This window comes from Nyctibius grandis, chromosome 5 (genome assembly GCF_013368605.1).
Source record: "Nyctibius grandis isolate bNycGra1 chromosome 5, bNycGra1.pri, whole genome shotgun sequence".
Taxonomy (NCBI): domain Eukaryota; kingdom Metazoa; phylum Chordata; class Aves; order Nyctibiiformes; family Nyctibiidae; genus Nyctibius; species Nyctibius grandis.
This window is the reverse complement of record NC_090662.1, coordinates 74,209,182-74,231,915: the sequence shown is the minus strand read 5'-3', so window position 1 is coordinate 74,231,915 and position 22,734 is coordinate 74,209,182. Positions and strand designations below refer to the sequence as shown.

General features: G+C 45.8%; 2 protein-coding genes and 1 pseudogene across 2 annotated transcripts in view; 2 read left to right on the top strand and 1 right to left on the bottom strand.

Annotated features, from left to right (window-relative positions):
- LOC137664053 (M1-specific T cell receptor beta chain-like) overlaps positions 1-22,734 on the top strand; it is a 60,404-nt gene that overhangs the window by 2,335 nt on the left and 35,335 nt on the right. The window contains exon 3 of the mRNA XM_068401777.1: positions 17,721-17,750. Coding sequence (XP_068257878.1) covers positions 17,721-17,750 — 30 coding nt within the window. The remainder of the gene's footprint in view (positions 1-17,720; positions 17,751-22,734) is intronic.
- On the bottom strand, positions 7,589-11,125 carry LOC137664365 (trypsin I-P1-like). Its single transcript, XM_068402307.1, has 5 exons — positions 11,086-11,125; positions 10,218-10,386; positions 9,365-9,618; positions 8,433-8,569; positions 7,589-7,738 (listed from the first exon to the last, which is right to left on the bottom strand). The coding sequence occupies exons 1-5, from the start codon at positions 11,123-11,125 to the stop codon at positions 7,589-7,591; spliced, it is 750 nt and encodes a 249-aa protein (XP_068258408.1).
- LOC137664366 (trypsin II-P29-like) lies at positions 14,773-16,836 on the top strand (annotated as a pseudogene).

The window sequence follows — 22,734 nt, the reverse complement described above, 5'->3', positions numbered from 1 at the left end:
AAGGCCAAGACCAACCTGGAGTTGAATCTTCCCAAGGATCCCAGTCTGAGCACTCCTGTGTGTGCTTGTGTGTCTACGAGCTTCGAGGGTCTCCTGGGATTGCTCATGCTGCGATTTCCAAGAGTAGAGGTGCCTCGCTGGTCACTCAGGGCTCAGCACGCTGCCATGCATGAGGGCCTCCAAGTTCCGTTGTGCCGGCAAGACCATGCCACTGAGCACTTCTATGTGCGCACTGGTCCCTTGGTCCCACTGGTTTCCAGGGAATGGGCATGTTGCTGTGTGCCAGGGTCTCTGGGTCATGCTGCTAACCTGTGAACTGAACACTCTGATGTATGCAATGTAGCCCAAGTTTTGACAATATATAGGGACAGAGCATGGCCCTGTAGGCAAGGAGCCCCAAGTTGCAGCAGATACTCATGGCTACCATCACTCCCTGAGCCTTTCTGCCTGCCCTCCTGCCAACCTTCCTTTCCTGTCTTCCTTTATGCTTTCTTTCTTCCCTAGCACCCTGCCTTCTCTCCTGCTTTCTTCCTTGCCTTCCTCCCTTTCTGGCATGCCTTCCTGCTTCCCTCCTGGCCTTAAGTCCTTCCTTCCTGCAGCTTTCCTGCCTTCCCTCCTCACTTCCCATCTTCCTCTCTCCTGACCATCTTTCCTTTCCTGCCTCCATTCATTTACTCAGTCCTTTTCCTTCCCTTCATCCCTCCTTCCATCCTTCTCTCCTTTTTTCTGCTACTATCTGCCTGCCTGCCTGCTCTTCTCTCCCGCCCTCCCTCCTTCCTGTGTCTATAGCCTTTCTTTCTGCCTTCCTGACCTTCTTTTATCCATGCACTTTGGGATGTGTGTGAGGGTCCCAGCCTTCACAGGAACCCAGGATGTGATGGGGATTCAGTGGATGATGTTTCACAAACCTGGACAGTAGAAGGAGAAGCGAGCACTCTGCTATTGACTGTCCTCCGAAGCCTGAGCCAAGGCCATAGCTCCAGAGAGAGCATCCTGCTGTATGCGAGAGTTGCCAAGTCCCGATGGTACAATAGTGCTTCTGGAGTGCTGCAGGTCGTTGTCCTGGAGTGCTGCTGGTACCAGGACAATGAGCACTCTGTGCTGTGCGCTAGTCCTAGATCCTCGCCGGTACTGCGAAACTGAGCCGCCTTTGCCTCAGTCTGTACCAATAAAACCAGCCTTCAGGAATCCCAGGCCCCTGAGACTAGATGAAAATTCTGGAACCAGGAAGACATCCTCAGTGGAGGAGGACCAGGTTTAAACAAATTGGATGTACAGAAGTCGATGGAGCCTGATGGGTTGCATACACGACTACTGAGGGAGCTTGCTGGTGTGGTTGCAAGGCCACTCTTGATTATCAATGAGCAGTCATGGGGAGTGGGAGAGGTTCCTGAGGACAGGAAGAGATCATGTATCGTTCCTATCTTTAAGAAGGGCAAGAAGAAAGACTTGGAGAACTATGGGCCAGTCAGCCTTACCTCAGTCCCTGGGAAGATGATGGAATATATCCTCCTGGAAAGCATTTCCAAACACATGAGACACAAGAAGGTGACTGGGAGTACTCAGCAAGAATTTATGAAGTAGAAATCATGCTTGACAAACCTCATTGCCTTCATGATCAGCTGACATGATCAGCTTGGTGGCCAATGGGACAGCAGACGATGTTGTTTACCTCAACTTTTGTAAAGCCATTGACACTGTCTCCCATAACATCCTCGTAGAAAAGCAGGCAAATTACTGGTTACCTAAGTGGACAGGGCAGTGGATTAAAAACTGGCTGAACATCCAGTCCCAGAGGGTTGCAATTGGTGGCAGACAGTCCGGTTGGAAGTCAGTCTGTAGTGGTGTGCACCAGGGGCTGATACTGCGATCAATACTGCTCAACATCTTCATTAATGATCTATATGGTGGGATGGAATACACACTCAGCAAGTTTGTAGATGATACAGAACTGGGGGGAGTGGCTGATACACCAGATGACAGTTGTGCCAGCATTCAGAGGGACCTCAACAGGCTGGGGAATTGGGCAGAGAGGGATCCCTGGAAGTTTAATGAGCGGAAGTGCACAGTCCTGCATCTGGGGAGGAATAACCCAAGCACCAGTACGCACTGTGGGCTGACTGGCTGGAAGTCAGCTTTGCCAGGAAGGATCTGGGGGACCTGGGGGGCAACAAGCTGACTATGAGCCAGCAACGCACCCTCGCAGCAAAAAAAAAGGCCAACAATGTCCTGGGCTGCATTAGCAAGGGTGCTTCCAGCAGGTCAGGGGAGGTGATCCATCCTCTCTGCTCAGCACTGGTGAGGCCACATCTGGAGCACTGGGTCCAAGCTCTGGGCTCCCCAGTACAAGAAAATATGGATTTAGTGGAGTAGGTCTAACACAGGGACACAAAGCTTATTAAGGGACTGGATCATCTTTCATATGACAACAGGGGAAGAGAGACAGGACCCTTTAGCCTGGAGAAGACAAGGCTCAGGTGGGATCTTGTCAATGTGTATAAATACCTGATGGGAGGTATGAATGAAGAGTAGGGAATGAGACTCTTCTCAGTGGTGCCTAGTGACAGGACAAGAGGCAATTGGCACAAATTAAAATGCGTGAAATTCCATCTGACCATAAGGAAACACATTTTTACTGTTGTTTCACTGGCAACAGGCTGCCTGTGGTGGTTGTGCTGTCTCCACCCTTGGAGATATTCCAAACACAACTGGATACACTACTGCATAACCTACTTTGCCTAACCCTGGTTGAGCAGGGAGGGTTAGACTGTAGAATCTCAAAGGGTCCCTTCTGGATGGACCTGCCCCATTCACTGGACAAGCCTAGGACCAGTGAATCAGGGAGCAGGTTGCAGAATCACAGAATCACAGAATCACAGAACGTTAGGGATTGGAAGGGACCTCGAAAGATCATCTAGTCCAATCCCCTCGCCAGAGCAGGATTACCTAGATCATATCACACAGGAACGTGTCCAGGTGGGTTTTGAATGTCTCCAGAGAAGGAGACTACACAACCTCTCTGGGCAGCCTGTTCCAGTGTTCGGTTACCCTCACCGTAAAGAAGTTTTTCCTCATATTTATGTGGAACCTCCTGTGTTCCAGCTTGCACCCATTGCCCCTTGTCCTGTCAAGGGATGTCACTGAGAAGAGCCTGGCTCCATCCTCATGACACTTGCCCTTTACATATTTATAAACATTAATGAGGTCACCCCTCAGTCTCCTCTTCTCTAAGCTAAAGAGACCCAGCTCCCTCAGCCTCTCCTCATAAGGGAGATATTCCACCGCCTTAATCACCTTCGTGGCTCTGCGCTGGACTCTCTCTAGCAGTTCCCTGTTCTTCTTGAACTGAGGGGCCCAGAACTGGACACAATATTCCAGATGCAGCCTCACCAGGGCAGAGTAGAGGGGGAGGAGAACCTCTCTTGACCTGCTAACCACACCCCTTCTAATCCACCCCAGGATGCCATTGGCCTTCTTGGCCACAAGGGCACATTGCTGGCTCATGGTCATCCTGCTGTCCACTAGGACCCCCAGGTCCCTTTCCCCTATGCTGCTCTCCAACAGCTCTGTCCCCAACTTGTACTGGTACATGGGGTTGTTCTTGCCCAGATGCAGGACTCTACACTTGCCCTTGTTATATTTCATTAAATTTCTCCCCGCCCAACTCTCCAGCCTGTCTAGGTCTCTCTAGGTCAGGAGAGAAGGTCCCAGGGCTGTGGGGGGCAACACACTACGCCCAGTCAGCAAGGTGCTCTGTGGCAACAACCCACCATACCTTTGGCTCTGCTAGCCAGAATGGAGCTGTCAGGGCCACGAGGGGTATCATTCTTCCACCCTGCTCCACACTGGGGAAGTCACAGCTGTGGACTGGAACCACCTTGTGTCCCCAGGACAAGGGAGATGTCTATCAGAGGTCTTGGAGATGGTGAGCACTGGAACACAGGGCAGGTGAGGAGAGGTTGAAGGATCTGTGTTTGTCCAGCCAGAAGACGAGAAGGCAGGGGAGCCTTAGTTGCAGCCTCTCATTCCCCAGAGGGAGCTGAGGATGGGTTTGAGACAAACTGTTCTTGGAGGTGCCCAGGAAAGGACTGAAAGGTGATGGGCACAAGCTGGGATGGGGAAATTCTGCTGAGGCAGAGGGACAAATGCTTTGCCAGAGGATTGAGGCAGCGCTGGGACAGGGCCTGGTACCGGAAGGAGTGGTTTGCATTAAGGAAACTTTCCTGTGATTGCACACACACGCACGCACACATAAAGTCAGCTGTGCAGGGTTCATACCACCCTCTGCTGTGTGTGAGTGTTGTTTCCCACTGATTCCAGCCAGTCAACTACTTTGTCACATTTCAGGTGCTCTCACAATGCCCTGCCCACCCCCAAAGTCATACATCTCTTTCTCAGTGTTTCCGCCTTACACATCTCTCTGCCTGTGCTGCCTGTGCTGCCACCACAGGCAGATTTTCATTGCTGACTCATCTTTTTTCTGAGTTCCTGCCCATTTGAAACATTTCTAATACATTCACATTTTCTGTCAGCTTTTTCTACTGGTCATTCATAGACAGATGAGAAACTTGCCTGTAGCTTTTAAACTCATCCCATCCCTTATCCCTTCTAGATTTTGTGTTTTTTTCATCCCCTTCCTCCTCAAATCATTTCACCTTCTGCCTAGCCTCCCACAGGGGAAAAGGCAGAGTTTGAGGATGGATTTCAGAATCACTTCAAGAGCTGTGGGAGTATGGGCTATTGCTTGTCCTTTTCAATAGATTTTGCCACAGTGAATGACTCTGGCACATATTACAGTGCTAAGATAAACATTGATTCAGATGCTGAGGAAGCTGAGCATAAATCTCTCTGTATAGAAAGTGATCAGATGGCTGGGGAGATTCAGCCTCTGCTCTCTCTTGGTATGGTCAGCTGGCCATTGCCCACAGAGTTGAGGGCAGGGGTCTCTGCAGAATAAGTTTGGGAGAGTATGGGTTCAACTACAGTTTTCCTCACACCATCACAAGATGCAGCCTTCTCTCCTTTTCTGTAGAGTGGACAGTGATGATACAGGGTTGTTTCCAAAGGTGAGTGAGAGCCCGTTTGTCAGGGATATGCACCAGGTATTGTCTCTGTGGAGAAGCTAGGACCTGCAGAGTGCCCAAGGCCAGCTGCACTTACTGGAACTATCCAGAACCTTTGGAAAAGCTGAGAATGTTTTGTGCAGGGAAAGAACCTACAGATGCGCATGAGGCAGTGAAACAGAGCTGATGCTGAAGGGAAAGATGGGAATGAAGCCCCAAACCACCTCAGCAGAGACACACAGAATTTCTATGCTGCCTGTGTTTGTGCTGATACTGCCAGTACATCATAATGCTTCTTCTGTTTCCCTTTTTTGTTAAGCACCACATGATTGAGGAAACCGTTGGCAATCTTTGAGAGGAATATAACTGTTCCTATTTTTCTGGAGACAGACAGAAGGAAAACTTCACCACTGAGCCTATACGAGACTCAAGAGAGACCAGAACATTCTATACAGCTAGGAATGTCTTTCTCCATATCATGAAGCTATGTAATACCTGCATAGCTGTAGCACACAGCTAATAGCCTGTGCATGAGGCCCTTCCCAGCAGAACAGACTGCAGTCATCCAAGCACAAACCCAGGTGGCTCCAACAATGAGGTGTTTCAGGAGTCTATCATAGCAAAGCTATTTTATCAGGGTAAAGTCTCCCAGTTACAGACATACGCCTACAGAATAAATAGATCCACGTGTGCTCTCAGACTCCGCTGATCAGTTCACACCAGCTGTCTGCGGACAGGCTTGTTCACTAATGACCTTATTGCTCCTTTAGCAGATTTTATATTTCCCTCTGTGTCACTTTTTTCCAGGGTGTTTGGGTTTTTTTTAGTGTTAAGATGTTTTGCTCCCTTCTTCTGCTATTTATTTTCTCTCAGGAATTCTCCCCGTTTTTTGCTGTGGAATTTAGATTTATCTGGGATAATCTGAGATCTCCTCAGAAATCTTGTTACCTCCTTTTCCAAACACATTGAACAGCAGACATCTCAGCTGTGATGCATGGGATAAGAAAGGTGATGCAATCCCCACTTCTTGAAAACTGATAATTTTTATCACTTCGCCTCCTGCCCCCCCGCCATTTTGTCAGGACCTACTCCTTCTTATTCTAGAAGAGTGTCATTTCTGAGTCGCAGATCCTCCCCTCCACCCTTCCACAGAGGACTGGGACTCTTTCCAGACTCCTCAACATCCCTGTCTGTCATATTTGAGAATGCACTCTGCCTGATGACAGAAGTATTTCTTTCTCCGCCATTTTCATTGCATCACCTTTCCATTGCATCCTCTCCTCTGTCCTCCAACTTTTTCTTCTTGTTCCCCTAACACACCAGGCAAAGACATTATCCACCCTCCACGCACAGTGATCAGGGAGGGAGAACCTGTGACTTTCAGCTGCTCCCAGATAAGAACTCTGTCTCCTGGTGAAAACAGGCTGAAGGGAAGGATGCCAGGCTACAGTTCAGGGCCTTTTCTGGAAAAGGGCAGATACTGAGGAGGAATTCAGCAAGTGCTTCCAGAGCAATGGGACACAAAGCTACAGCCTCATCCTGTTGCTGTATTGTGCCTATCTCAATGATTCAGGCACCTATTACTCTCCTAAGAGAGATTTCAGTGACAAAGCATCTGAGAGAGCCAGACACCAACCTCTCTGTAGGCAAAAGGCACTTGTTCCTTCATGCCCTGCTCTTCTCTTCCTCCCTTTCCTCCAGCGTCAGATTTCTTTTAAATTCCTCCCCATTTGACCTAGTATCTGATTTTCCTGTCCTTTTGTTTTACTCAAACTCTCTATTTCCCTTCTCTTTTTTAGGAGGCAGCTACACAGCCTATTAGCAACTTTGGAAAGTTTTTCATGGGCTTTCAACTCCAGTGCCAGGTGGGGCTAGGACGAGTTAAAACCAGAACCCAGGAACATCTCTGTCCTTTTGACTCTTCCAGGAAAACTAAACAAGCCCAGCACGGCCAGTTAACTGAGCAAAGAAGTAGAGAGCAGCCCCAGTGGCACTGGTACATGAAGACAACAAGTCCTAGCAAGAGATTGCTTCATTCCCCAAGCAGACCTTTCAGGGAGGTTCCACTAGGCAATGTTCAGTCATATTGTTGGGGGTGGGAGTGGGGGCATTTGTGCTGCTGCCTGCTGTTTTCTACGGTAGGAGTATGCTGCTTGTGTGACTCAGCACACTCTCTCAGCTGGTTTACGCAGTTTTGTAGCACCTGAGTATGTGCTGATAAACAGAAAAGATGTTCTGCTCCAGAAAGGGCTGCATGTAACTGACTGAAAGACTTCTGAAGATGAGTCTGCAAAATGTTCCAAGATCCTGCTACTTGACAGGTACTACAAATATTAAATATTTTCCCCGGAGTGACATTCCCTGCCTCCGTCCTCCATATCATAGCCTATGGAAGTACCCAGAGAAACATTATGCAAAGAAGGGGTGCCTGAAAGTCTTTATTTTTTGATAGTTTTTGTATGTCCAGTCCCAAAACAGAAGAAAATGATGAGGGGAAAAAGCAGGTCACATAGAACGAGAGTGTCTCAGTTGGCAGACATAGTTTCTTTGATCCAGGAGACAAAATTGCAAACCTTAGTGTAAACTCCGGGATAGTCTTTCTGTGCACATCCAATACCCCAGGAAACAATGCCCTGGAGCTGCCCATTGCAGACTACTGGACCGCCAGAATCTCCCTGTGTACATAAAGGTTACGGATATTCAGCAAATGGTATCAGCGTAAGTGAGGAGCCAGAGATCCCAGAAATCACCGATATTTGAGGGATTGCCGATTACTGCTCTACACCTGAATGCCTTACTTTTTAGCTCTGAGGGCATCACAGATAAGGATGAGTAAGCTACCTACTTTTGACGGATGCAGTCCTTGGCAGACACTTAGGATATGTGTCTTAAACGTTATTCCGACAAATATTTCCATGGAGCTAGGCACATGTAAAATACAGAGCAATTGTCAGGTGTGCTCATTTTCCAGACTGCCTGGATCTTGGCATACTCACTATTTCATTTTCGGTGAGCCCAAAACTAACGTTTGCATCCTAAGCTCTAAAGTCACCCTGATTACTATTGACTCTCTGGTGCAGCACTCCTCCATTTTGCATAGCCTAAGGTGCAGGAGGTGGCATAGTCTGCTTGTGGAGAATTAGGGCAGAGGTATTCGCTGTCTCAAAAAAGGGACAGTGACTAACTGAGTGGAAAAAAACTAGCCTCACTCAATAAGCAACTTTCACCCTAAGTCTCCGCTGCTGTTTGAAAAAACAACATTCAGACATGCCAGTGCAGTGAGTATAGCAGATCCTCTAACATGATGGCCTCTTCTACTAGCAAAAGGCAGGAGAGAAACATATGGGAAAGGAGAGGCAGATCTTTTACCTGGCAGGAGTCTTTCCCTCCTTCCATGAATCCTACACACATCATGTTCGTGGTAATTCTCCCAGGGTAGGCTTTGGTGCACTCACTTGAGGAAAGTACAGGAGCCTTCAGGCACTGCAAGGTGTCTGGATACAGATCTGCAAGAAAACAGAGAGAGATGGCTGATGACATCTCTGAGTTCATTTCAGAACCCAGAGAAGATCTTTCTTAGCAGAAAAGTAATCACTGAACATCTTGGTTTAGCAGTCATCATTTTTCCTCTGAACAGTAATCACAGCATGGATCCCTTTTGTTTAGATGGAACAGATTCTACCCATGGGTCCACCATTCTACACTGCAGCCACGTTAATTTTTCTGACACCTAGAAAATTATCAATTGGCAAGTGTGGAGCTAAGAGCTACTCTTGTAGCACATATGCTGGAGGAAACCTGTGCCTCAGGAAAACCATCCTCTCCTCTGGTGCAGGTTTAGTTGTCGTCAGTGGATTAAACACCAGTCACCATCCACACCTCTGACCATTGGTGTAAGAGAATGGAGCTCTCTTCCAGTAATTTTAGATGCACAATCACAGATTTTGATCTTGTTCTCAGAGAACTGACAACTCTATTGACATTAGCTAAATTGCTAGTGCTTGGCGCTGCACAGCTGATAGCGCCAGGCCACAAAATTTACGGCAGTGTGAACATGCTGGTGAACGGCACATGGATGACTCAAGTGAGTCCATGTTTGTAACACAGAACGAGAGGAAGGACCTTGGAAAGGCTTACCTTTAAAGCAGTTAAATGGTTACTGTTCTGCACAGACTGATCACCGAAAAAGGCCTGTCCCACAGCACTTCTCTGTGCTTTACCCTGTACTGTTTGGAGTTAATTGTGAGGACTTAGAGTGTCTCCCGGGCCCTCATGATGCTGCATTCCCACAGAGTACTCACTGCCGTTGCTGAGTGTGTTGCCCCAGCCAGAGATGAGGCATGTGGTGCCTGCGGCCACACAGCTGGTAGGCAGAGGGACTGTTTGGACAGCTCGGTTGAGCTGGGCTGGTTTGGCAAGCTTGATGAGCATAATGTCATTGTCCAGTGTTGCGGAGCTGTAGCCAGGGTAGCGGATGACTTTAGCTGAGCTAATCAACTGCTGATCTGATTCTGTGAGTGCCAGGTTATGTTTCCCGAGCTGCACTTGGATGCGACTGGAAAAGAGAAGGAATGGCATATACTTTACTGCTACCGACAGGTTATGAGGAACCTCCCCGTCACCGTATGCACTCGCTTCAATGTCACTATCGTACTAGCTGTTTTCATGCAGGTTATCTTTCTCGTCCTGCAGTAGGTCCTGGGGATCCACACTGAGATCTTACCCACTCCCCGTACAAGTGGTGAGTTTCTGCAGGTTTATTTTGTTGAGCTGGGACAAGTTAACTATACAACAGTGCTTTATGCCAGCATTCTGGAAAAAGGCAAATTGCCGTCACCCTCACCTCATTCCTCTTCCTGTTCTCCAGTTTTAGCAAGATTAATGCAATTTATAAGAACACACAGCCCGTAACTCGTTGCTAGATTACCCCATTGTCATTTCAGAAAGTGCTCTGCATTCTCAGAAACATTTGCAGAAGTGGAAACCCCTTATGATGCCTCAGCCCAGCTTCCTGAGTGAGCCACCCGTTCCTTGGTTGTCTCCTGTCAGAACGGAGCCACTTACATATTTGGATCTCACAGCTCAGAATTCCTGCTAGAAGTGAACTGAAAGAAAGAAGTAGGTTATAGAAGAATATATATTTTTTCCACTCACGACTTGTAGCAGTGAGCAGCTGACAGCACCCACTGGCTGTTGATGAGGGAGCCTCCACAGAAGTGATACCCAGAATTCAGGGACACCTGATAGGGGACAGAGTTTGCTGCACAGGTGTAGCCTCCCACGATCTTGTCATCATCATCATCAGGGTTGATGGGGAAGGCAACTGGGAGATAAGAAGTGGCATATGTCAACATCTGGCATAATGAGTCTTGCGCCCCCGTGACTCACTGAAGCATCTCACTTGTAGGCTCTACTTCTACAAAAACTCACGGTAGCAGTGGTGGGCAAGTCTAATGGACATTCATTTGCTGCTCCCTAAAATAAGGTGACCAGACTTAGATTGGCATCTCAGGTATCTGCATCTAAAGCACTGTCTGCTAGCCCCAGAGTGAACATAAGAACATAGAAGCATTCTTGTTGGATCGGAACAAAGGTCTGGCTGTCCCAGGATCCTGTCTGCAGTAGCAGTCAACAGTGGACTGAGCGTAAGTACAAAACAAGTGTGCAGTGATATTTCTTTGGAGCACTCGCCCATAGCCCAAAAATTTACAGCAGCTTTAGGACTTCCTGAGCCAGAGGTGTTTATACTTCATAGTCCTTAAGAGAGGGACAGTCTTTTTTGAAGCTACAGACACATTTCAGTATTCCTGGGTCAAGAACCACTATGAAGGCATTCATTCCACCTTTTGTGAAACAAGCTATTATGAACAGACAGCAGTCAAAAGAAGTTGCAGCGCTCTGCCTTAAAACTTTTGCAAGTTGAAACTGGACTTCACTTTCCCGCTCTAGACTACCTTGCAAACTTGCTCAGAAAATGATCTTCCTTATGAATTACAAAAACAGAAGTAAAAAATACACTCACCAGCCACGCCAACAAAGGTGACCAACAGTATGTATTTCATGATCTTGACACAGCCTCAAGCCCAGACTGGTGGACTGGAAGCGTGAACTGCTAGAAATACATTTTTTGAAACGGCCTTATCTCTAGCCCAAGGTTTTCTCCAGACAAGAAGTACACAGTGGAAAATTTGAAGATCCAAATGCGGGCATTAACAGGGACTGGTAGAAACTACAAATAACATAGCAGTTAATCATAAACCTTTCCTAAGATAGAGAGCTATTTTAAATTATTTCAAGGGGCAGCCTTCAATTTAAAAATACATTTGAGCTTTGGCAGATGTGTGGTTGTTTGTCTGTCTCATTCTCATAGGCAGCCCCTGTTGATAGCAACTCTCAAACCCCTTTGAGGTTCCTCTGCACTGCTGGCGTCATTCTTAAAAATGCACATTTTTACTGGAAGCTGACTATTGTAGGTCATGGACAGTAAGATATTATGCATTTAGTTTGAAAAACAAAACCCAAAACCTCTCAGTGTTAAGTTTGTTAAGTTTATTTCAGCAAATTCCTTTTCTTAGTAATGTGTGTGTGTGTGTTTTTATCATATAGAACATAGTGTTTTCCCAAAGAAAAATATTCAAAATTAATTTGAATAAGTGAGTAGGAAAAAACTGCTCTGTGCCCCCCACCACCTCCCAAGTTAAATTGTTCAAATGTGGGAATGCGCACCATATCTCTTTGAAAGATTTCTCTCTTTCCTAATTTCTCTCACCTAATCCATATGATAATATCGGCCTAAGTATCAAACCATGTTTTTCATTTAGTGTTGGAATGTTCTGTAGATGCTCATTTTTGCCACAAAAGAATTTCAGTATAACATTGATGTTTATGGATATAATGTATAGGAACAAAAATACTGTGAACACAAATAATGAGATCTTCTAAAATCCTTCTCTGAAAGAGTGATAGTTTCTGTCATGACGCCGAGTTTCCTAAAGCTTAATGCATTTGATGAATAATCATTTTCCAAGCAGCTGCCAGCTTCGTCATGTTGGCTCCTGAAAGACGTGGAATAGCCTCAGGTGACTGTAAACAGAAGCTTTGAGATGCTGAAATGGCATGAGAGACTAAACAGAAATCATCATTCTACTCCATTTCTTGATCAATTTTTTGAGAGCCCTGGAGCACTGGTACACACAGTGACACTGTCCAGATGGAAACTTTCCTTCTTGTTAAAGGGCAAGTTCAAGGCCAGGCACTCCTCCAAGGAGCTGCATGAGTTGTCTTAGGCTTTAAACTGGGATCAATGCACAGTTTTCTTACAAGCATGTTTTATCCTGAGAAACAAATAAGGATTAGAAGCTTCCTGTTGAAAAGGGTAAGACCTGTAATAGTACTAAGCATGGCAAAAATTACCAAAGCTATCTAATCCCATCATAACTAAGCAGAGCTAGAACAATTGCTAATCTACAGCAGTGTATAATCTGATCTCTCTGTGGATTTATAATTTCTTTGTTCAAAACATGCCATTGCCACAGAGACAGGCTGTCATCAGATATTTTAAAACTATTTTTCCTGAGCGATAGCTCTAATAACCTGTTAGGAAACACCTAGGCTATGAAGGACAGCTTCCTTTTGCTTCTTTTCACAGGGTTTAATATTTGGTTTAGTATCCACCCCAATTTCAGGAAAATCTTGTAATTCAGCATCTGAACTGGGAAGCTCAACCATACCTGCCTTTATCTCGGTACTTCTTTTGTTTTCCCTTGTTACTTATTTAATCTACTCTGACCTTTAACTGTTCAGTTATTCTTAACAGCAGGAAAGGCATCATATAGGGCTGGCTGGTGATCTCCTTGAAGAAAAAGGTCTCTCTGAGACTCTCTATGCTACTTGCTTAAATCAACAAGAGGACACTACTGACCTCTTCCCAGGCTACTGCCCGAGCTCACGGCAAGAGTCCTGGGTCATAGTTCCTGTGGTTCTTGTGTTCCTAAGTCCTTGATGGCAGACATCTAGTGAACATACCTCACACAAGTCCCTCCCATTCTCCTGTCTGCCTCTCCGGGGCCCCTTCTACGGGCTTCTGTGCATCCCAGAATTCCAGGATGTGTGCCAACAGGGCAGCTCATGGAGCAAACTGATCTCAAATGAAGGCAAAAGGGGTGTTTGTGATGCACAACTCAGAGGTCATCCAGCAGACAGACTGCTTCAGAACAGTCCTTCAGGCCTTTCACTGAGAATTGTGAAGGATGAACAGACTCCTTTGCATTCAGGTTGAAATTGGAACACTTTCTCCTGCCCCTCCTTCCTTTCTTTAAGATGACATATCTTTACCTGAAATCCAAATACCCTCTTCTGCTCAATGCTGCTGAACATTCCACAGACCCATTGTAAGGTTTTTTTCAGGGTCCTTCAAAAAATACACTCCAGGGGGTACATCTCCAGCTGCAAACAAGTCTGTCATTTAATGCAATGATGCTGCAGCAGAATGCTGGAGGCTCCAGGGGCACAGGAAAGAGGAGGATTGGTGACTGAAAGGCAGCCATGTTAGATATTATCAACGGACAAGCAATGCCATCTTGCATTTCTAGAAATCCATATTCCTAGTTCAAGTATTTCAGTCAGCTGTATCATCACTGGACTCAGATAAAGTAAATACACTTGTTCAGGCTGACGCAAGATCCTGGGAAAGGGAAAGCTGGTGGGACCGTGGGCTGACAGAGATAAAGCTTCCCTGGAGCATAAAGCTGAGGAGTTTCTGAAGCTAGTCCTTGTAAATCTCACAGAGCTTGGTGGTGGAGGCACCATTGATTCTCTCTTCCCAAGTCTCTCCTGCCTGGGAGCACCTGGTTGAAAGACACTCCATCTGACCTAGGGACACCAAGTCCCCAGTTGCTGGAGGCCAGGAGCATGTCTGGGGAAGTGTTTTGTATCTTCTGCCCTTGGCATCTGTAAGTCACCGTCAGAGACAGGCTCCTGGTTTACGATGTTCCAGTGCAGTGGTCTCCAAAGGGGGATGTATGCACCCCTGGGGGTGCATAAGACGATACACTGGGGTTTGGGAAGAAAACATTAGAACTTCAGTATTTTATTTATATAATTATCAATTACTAAATATACATATACTGGGAGTGCATGCTCAAAAATATTTTACTGATAGGGAAGTGCAATCAAAAATGGTTGGAGACCACTGTTCTAGTGGTTCCAACAAATACCTTACATGTTCTTTCTTACATTCTGCTGTAACATCAGCCTCCAAGTCTGCAGAGCTTTCGTGTTCTCTCTGGTTTCTTCACTACCAGGACTTCCTTCCTCTTTTGCTCACCGCTGGCTTCCCCCCAGCAAATTAAAATTCTGCTGACACTCTCAACTGCATTTGCCATTTTCCATTTCTCAACCTACACAAATGTGCACCATGTGGTTTCCACCATGACACAGCTGTTGCATCCTGTTCAAAGGAGCCATGGAAGTTAAGGCACCAGTGTGAAGGCTGCACATGTTTCATTTGTGAAGTTCTTTGGCAGTTTCTGCTCTTCTCTTCTCTTCCTGACTCAGTGTGGTAAAGACAAAGCCTCATGTTTCAGATTAGCACACAAAGAACTCAGGAGGATATTTCAGGAGTTGCTGTGAAGAATTCTGAAGTTTCAAACTCTTTTGGCTCTTGCTAATTCCTCCGTAGCTCATTGGCTGCTGCTACACTTGTAAGAGAATGGATTCAAGCCTAGTGCTGTGAAACTCAATCCTCTTTGTCTCAGTTGCTTTTCCAGGGGATGCTGATGATGACAAGATCGTGGGAGGCTACAATTGCCCAGAGCATTCAGTTCCCTACCAGTGTCCTTGAATGCTGGGTATCATTAACAATCAGTGGGTCTTGTCAGCTGCTCACTGGTAGAAATCATAAGCAGGGATTGGGTTGTGTATCTGGATTCTAGTCAAATTTTGCAAAGCCACCAGATTTGGAATATGGTGCCAAGCAAAGGAAGAGAATCTGAGGTGGCAATGCATGGTGTATCTGAAACCAAAGAAGAAACACAACCCTCTGTCTCACTGTGTTACATGATCTTTCCAGTATTCCTGCACTCAGCATTCTTTTCTGTGCATCCTAACATGCCTTTCTGTGCACATTTGCATGTCAATGTGGCTTACTATTACTATTTTGTCCTTTTTCATTCCTCCAGACTTTCTCCAAGAATCTGTCTTCTCCTGAATTTAGGGCATACCCCTGCAGAGAGAGCACAGATCAAGGATCATACTCCTCTGCAACAGGAAATGTAATCTTCCTTCCCTAAGCATTGCTCTAGGTGTCTGAAGTGATCCGTCTATGCTCGCATCATTGCCACAGTTGCTGGCTGAGGATCCACTGGACAGGATGCCCAACTAGCAAGGCTCTCCAGGCTGTCTTTCATGAAATCGTAAATCTCCTAGACCTCTGTGACATATACGCTTTTAATTAGGGCAACACTCCCTTACTCTATCCCAGGTGTCTGCCAGTCCCCATGTGGCACCAAGTTGTTCTAGCCATGGTTAACTGCTGCTTTTCTCTACTGGTAATTTTTCAGCCATATGCAAGTGAGGATGGGACAGTAACAACACAGATGTGAAGGAATACAGTGAACTAGGCAGGAGTGCTGCATTAATCATTCACCATCCTAGATATGATTCAAGAAGCCGTGATAATGACATTATGTTGATCAAGCTGGCAACCACCATGGACTACAGTGCTGACATTCAACCCACAGCTCTGCCCAGCTCCTGTGCCAAGGAGGGTCCTGAGTGCCTTTTTCAAGGTGAAGAAACACACTGAGCAGTGGCTGTGAGTATCAGTGAATGTTGCACGTACCTGGTCACACTTCTCCTGCTCTACCACGAGGTTCATGAAATCATGTACATTTCACTCCTGCTTTGCAGCCTTTCCGTGTTCTGCCTGCAAGTTCCCCAAACTGTCCTGCCAGTGTGCCTTGATCAACAATGCCCTTCACATTTTCTCATGCAGGTCAACGGTCAAGTGTTGCCCTACTTTGCTGGATGGTTTTCACATACAGGTCTACAGGTCTTTCTGTTCACTGACAGTACTGAGTCCCAAGATGAAACCTAATTTTCACTGCTCTCCCAGCAGCCAGTTTCCCTAAGGTTCTCCAGTGACTTAGAGCTCCAGTTCTGAGTAATCAAAAGTGCCAAGAGGCTTACCCAGGCTAGATCACCAGCAACATGTGTGTAGGATTCCTGGATGGTGGGAAAGATTCATGCCAGGTAAGCATTGATGTCTGCACAGAGCCTTCGGTCATACACCTCAGGGTACCTCAGGCTGCACAGTGTATGTCAGAGCTTGGCAGGGCACTTAGGCCTCCTCATCTCCAAGTTTTCTGTTCTGACACAGTATCTTTCCAGCAGGGTTTCAGTCCAGGGTGGACTTCACTTGAACTAGCAGGTCCAGCCACATCTGCTGAGCACTGAGTGCAGTAGCAGTGAATTGTTGGGGGCTAGAGGAGGTCAGCAAATAAGAGGTACAATCTTTCTGTATGCTCCCATATCACGACTTGCTGCACTTTGCATTCCCTGGACTCTTTGTACCAGGTCAAAACGTTTCCAGGTGAGATCTTTAATGCTTTTAAATTTTTCTTTCCAGGGTGACTCAGGTGGCCCAACGGTATGCACTGGAAAACTCCAGGAAATCATGTCATGGAGAACTGAGTGTGCTCTGAAAGGTTATCCCAGTGTCTACACCAAGGTCTGCAATAACATTGATCAAATCAAAGAAACCATTGCAGCTTAGTGATATGTTGATGACTGCCTGGTTCCTTGGCCACTACACTCCTGCGCTATCATTCCTCTTAAGAAGATAATAGAACAAATAAAAGTCATACTTAAAGAGCCTTACAGATACTTGTTCTGAGGACTGACAACCACCATACACAAGTGGGGTTCCCTGCAGCCTTACACCAGCTCCTGGATCTTCCTTCCTGTTCTGGTTTAGGTGTGTGTGCTATGAGCAGGACCCTAGAGCTGCTGGGCTAGCAGGCAAGTGGATAGGGAACTGTGCAACCATCTAGGAAGCCTTCTGAGGCAGGCACCTTCTTTTCTTTACTCCTGTCCCTCTTACTGAGAAAGGGAGGAGAGGGAGCAGGTCCCCAGGGAGGAGGTTCCTAGAGCAGTGGAGCAGAGTCCCATTTTGCTTCTGCCAATGGTGAACTTATCATCTCATTGGTACTGTGACAGCTTTGATGGTGGTCATTTCAGCTATGGTGGTAGGTCAAACAGTGATCAGAGACCACAGGCACAGAACAATTAGGCCATGGACACAGCTGTGACCAATGATCATCAGCTTTCTCTTTCACTTCCTCAGGGATATCTGAGGCAGGTGGACTAGGTCCACCAGGATCTAGCAGGTAACACAGACTAACTGCTAGGGAAAGGAAAATAATAGCAAGCAGGTCGGGAAAAGGCCTGTGACCTCATAGCAGTGTAAAGCATGGAAGAAGATCAGTTAAGAAAGGAAGGATGGGGAGTGGAAGGGAGGGGAGGGCCAGGGGCAGCACTAGTTCGATATTTATGTTTATCCTGCTGCTATTCTGGTTTTTGTTAAATACTCTTTTTGAGAAGAAGGAAAGTTATGCCTTCTTTCAGAGTGCCTGAGCTCAGGAACCAGGGAGGGGTCCTGGAGGACTGTGGGTCAGAAGCCCTGGGGGAGTAACAAAGTAAGGAGAGACCATGGTACTGGGGAGAAGGGTAGGAAACTCATGAGAAGAACAGTGGTCCCACATGGAGGCAGAAGTTGATATATGGCCTCAGCCTTTGAGGTGGGAAACAGACTGTGTCCCAGGAATCTTCAGCAAATGGCTGGACTAGAAAGAAAAGGAACAGCCCTGCAAGGACATAGCAGATGGGGGAGATCATATTTTAAAGTATTTATTTAATCCATTTCATCCTGCACTTGATCTCTAGATAGCAGCCAGAAAAACCTCCCCTGAAGGGTCCGTGCACCCCATGCCTGCGTAAACTGGGCCACTACTGGGCAGTTTTAACATCTCCAAACCTAGAAACTGCCTCTTTGCTGTGAGAATTAGGGATGGTGATTTTGGGAAAGAAAAGGGAGGCTAAACAGGGACTGGAAAAAGTGCAAAGGTGGTGAGATGGAAAGTCAGGTAGTCTAAAAAAGCTGGGGAAGGAGTTTAGAGGTGGCAGCCAGTGAGGCTGGCACAGTGAGACAGAATAGCTGAGCAAGGGGAACTTGCACCGGACAGCCAGACACAGCTGGATTAGAAATGGAATTAGAATGGACTGGTTGGGGATGAGAGGTGTGAAAGGAGCAGCACAGGTCTGACTGGAAAAGGGATCTGGGATGACAAGCCTGAGGAGGAAGGATTTCTCTAGGAATTGTCTGCAAACAGGTGGCTCTAGAGAAACTTCCTATACCAGTGTAGGCTACTGAAAGAAACTGGTCTGAGATGCCTCAAATCCACTAAGACTAAAGAGCCGTCCAATTGTAACTGCACACAGTCACCGTTGACCTGGACACAGTCCTAGTCCTGGCCTTAAGTACTAAGCCTATATGTAGCTCTGAAAATGGGCTGCCAGGGCCTTCCTTGTGTTGCAATGGTCATTTTTCTCTCTCAATGTTTGCTTGATGCTCTGTTTCATGACATTAGTTTTCAAGTCCAGCACAAACCTCTGCTAAGCCAGTTCTTATTGTTTCCAACTTTTGTTAAACACTCTTCAGTAGGAAGACTTTCCTCATTTCTTTGGCTCTTTTCCATGTAGGCAGGGTACCTCAGCCCTTTCCTCATTGTCACATCTCTTCTACAGTCTCTTTTTCCCTTGAGGAGGAGATCTCACTGCTTTCCCTGAGGTTCACTGTTAGGCTGGGCTGAATCTGATAGCCTGACAGAGGGGAGGCTGCCACAGCCCCGTGCCCCCTTACCCAAGCTGTAGCAAGGCTGAGAACGTATTCCCAATAGACACACACATATACAATGCATATATACACATATACACAGCCGACCACACAGATCAACATGGACAGATGTACCCTCCACTCACACAAACAGAAATAGCACCAATGGCCTCATCTTGTGTCCCTGTCTGGCTGAACTGGGTGAGTGTTCAATAGTGGGAAATATATGTATACATATATACTACATGCATCCGTTCCATAGCTGTGCTTAGACATTGAGTCTGCCCAGTAACTGCCCCTGGATCCCAGTCACCATGTTTGTCGGCACCTGGACCTATGAGCCCCCAAGTCCTGCAGCCCCTCTCCAATTGCCAGTACACGCACCCCCCCACCACCCCCAATCCTCACTCCAATAGGTGTCTGGGACTCTCCTGCTCCTTCTGGTTGCCACCTCCCACTGGTCTTGCCATTAGAGACACACACCCACACACCTGGAACCCAGGTCACTTCACTTACTTGCCAGCTAGTCTGGCTTTGTGTTCACTAGTGATCACACACACCCACATACCCTCCCTTGCCCCAACTGCTGGCATGACGAACACACGGCCACTCTTACCTGTGGCCCTACTCCAGTTTCTGGTGCTTAAGTTCACTCACTCTGGTCTCTCCAGTTGCTTGTACCTGTGGTCTGACTCCAGTTCCTAGCACTTAGACCTCCATACACAAAACACATGGGCACAGAGTAAACAGTACGTCCCTCAGGGAAATACTTAGAAATGGAATTTAATAAGATATGGATACACTAAGCTAAGCAGGCACAAGTCATAGCCAGACAAGCACACTCACCAACAACTTGTTTACCTGTGACTGGCCCCTTTTATAACTTTATTCCTCTATTTCCCTACATCTATTCTTCCCCAAACCAAGTAGTTCAGGGTCTGATTGGGAAGCTCGACCATACCTGCCTTTATCTTGGTACTTTTTTTGTTTTCCTTTGTTTCTTCTTTAATCTTAAAAGAAAATAGACTGAAATAATTAGACGTTTTGAACTGAAAAACAAAAGGGCTGTCAATCTAGCTGTCAATCTCTTCAGGAGACAGCAACGTTTTATGCAATTCATGAGAGACACACTAGAGGACCTGAGTTCCATCTTCCAGATACTTCCTTCTTTCAGAGAGTCTGCAATCATTTTTTTGTTTCCTGGGACAGAAAAGTTACTCTGAATAAAAATCTTCATCCTGGAACGAGTAATAAATTCTAAAATACCTGACTAGAGAAGAATGTGCAGCCCAGCTGCACTGAAATGATTTCACCTTGTCTCAGAGTTCTTACACAGCATAATCTTAGAATTAGCTCCCACAGTCTCCATAGTCTGTTTCATTTCCTGTCAAGTCTCTGAAATAGTTTCCTCCTCCAGGACTTGAGGTCTAATTATCACTGGAAGAAAAGGATTTTAGCAGGTCTGGCATGACAGACAATAATCAAACTAAAACTCCTGTAGTGTCTCCATGCACAAGAGATGTAGAGATCATTTTAGGACATTCATCAAAGCAGCAGTGTCCCATGGAATGGTCTCAACATGGCCCATGGAAGTGTCTCAAGGTGTCCCACTCTAGCAGTAAGGTGAAAGGGCAAAATATCAATAAATTCAGATGGAGAACTAGCAAAATCAAGACAAGACTTCCATGAAAGATGAAGAATAGGTTGTGAGGAGTGAATGCTAAAAACATGCATCAAAGGATAATCTGTGTGAAAACCATAAAAGAATATAAAGGCATACTAACTTTGGTCAAACTCATTTGCTAACTGCTGTCTTTACTTTGAAAGCAGCACAAAAATTCAAAGAAAAATGTAAAGGATATGGAATGTAATTAAAAAAAAAATGTTCTGTATTGTCTACAATTCTTTGACAAGTCACTGAAACTGTAACACATCCAGCATGGGGCTCAGCCTTGCTAGAACATGGGTAAGGAATAATTTCTCCTGAGAAAACCTGCAGTTGCAGGGTCTAAACAGGAGCCATGGACAAAAGTCCACTTCTCATATGCTAAGTGTCCATGACACTGGACATCACAAAAACTTTTATACATCATATAGAATCAATCATAGAATCATAGAACAGCAGGCTGGAAGGGACCTCAAGGTCCAATCTTTCTTGGCAAAAGCACAGGCTAGACAAGATGGCTCAGCACCCTGTCCAGCCGAATATATTTTCTTTCCTGTCTGGGAAGAAGCTATAGCTTCTCAGGTAATGTCTGTTAACTTGTTAAAAAAGCAGGATTAAAAAAGTAAGACAGGGAACATTCACTACCAAAATTTTTGAGATTCACACTGCTCTGAATCCTTGTACGACCCTAGAAACTCAGCCTTAGGCCCAGAAAGTACAACATTGCCAGGCTCATGACAGAGCATGCCTTTTCTACAAATATATAAAGGTCAAGGGAAGATCTGAATCTCTCTAGAGCTTCAGGCAAATACGGGAGGGGGGATATGCTTACAAATACCTTAGGGACAGGCGTCAAGTGGATGGGGGCAGACTTTTAGTGGTATCCAGTGACAGGACAAGGGGCAATGGGCGCAAACTGAAACATGGGAAGTTCTATCTGAATAAGAGGAAAAACTTCTTTGTGTTGAGGGTGACAGAGCACTGGAACAGGCTGCCCAGGGAGTTTGTGGAGTCTCCTTCTCTGGAAATATTCAAAACCCACCTGGACATGACCCTGTGCAACATGCTCTAGGTGAACCTGCTTTAGCAGAGGGTTGAACTAGATGATCTCCAGAGGTCCCTTCCAACCCCAGCCATTCTGTGATTCTGTGATTCTCTGATATCAACAAAATGGGAAGAAAAAGAGAAAACCTCAGTAATATTGCTTGTTGTTTGGAAGATGAATATCAGGATTACTGAAGAAGATCATTGAAACTAAATATGTGTATTTTATTCAAAGTACTAGTGAGAAAAGAATCAGCTACAATAATGTAAGTTTTTTTTAATCTTACATATCCAGAAAAGAATAGAGTGGTATAGGTTAAAACAAGGCTAACTAGGATCTACTTGGCAGACTAGAAAAAACAGACTGTTCATGAGGCTAATGTCTAACCACAGTTTTTGCTTTCAGAAAAAAAGGTTGGCAGAGTTGCCTTGCTTTTTCTAATTAGGAAGTGAATTAGAGCTTCCAGGAAGAATAAACTGCAAGGAATATGCTTCCCTGATTGGAAAAATGAAGAAATTAAGATATGATTAAATGTGATTTTTGTGCCTCAGCTATCTTGGTCTATCATCTTTGCTTCTGTATAATATATGTTCTGAGTTGCGAGGTATCATCTTCCAGGTATTAAGAATGTCTCTCCAGAATGAAACAATATATGTTTACATTTACTGGAATAAACCCTTCTGAAAAGACAGCCCAAGTTTTATCCACAGATGTAAATGAGTCAAAAATGATTTATGAGGCAAATATTTACAGGTTCTGGCTGACAGATCCAATACCCAGACATGCACGATGATGGAATGACAGACAGTACGACATTCAGCCAGCAACTTACTGGTCTGCAAGCAATCCCACATTTTTGTCAGGAGCTCAGAACACTGCTTATCTTGTGGAAAGGCTAAAGCAAAACTTGCAGCCACATGAATACTTAGCTTTGCTTTTAATGGCTCACCAAAGAGGGTATTAAAGGTGGGCTGTCTCTTCTCTGTTCTCTGCCCAAGCTTCATGGAAAAATCAGAACAAGGGGAGGGACATCAGTCTCTCTAGCCTCTTTTAATTCACAATGAGCAGT

Excerpts from the sequence above, each read along its gene's own strand:
- LOC137664365 (XM_068402307.1), bottom strand. The coding sequence starts at position 11,125 with ATGAAATACATACTGTTGGTCACCTTTGTTGGCGTGGCTG. Across the intron at positions 10,387-11,085 it reads CACCTTTGTTGGCGTGGCTG|TTGCCTTCCCCATCAACCCT; the intron begins GTGAGTGTATTT and ends CTTATCTCCCAG. Across the intron at positions 9,619-10,217 it reads GCTGCTCACTGCTACAAGTC|TCGCATCCAAGTGCAGCTCG; the intron begins GTGAGTGGAAAA and ends TCTCTTTTCCAG.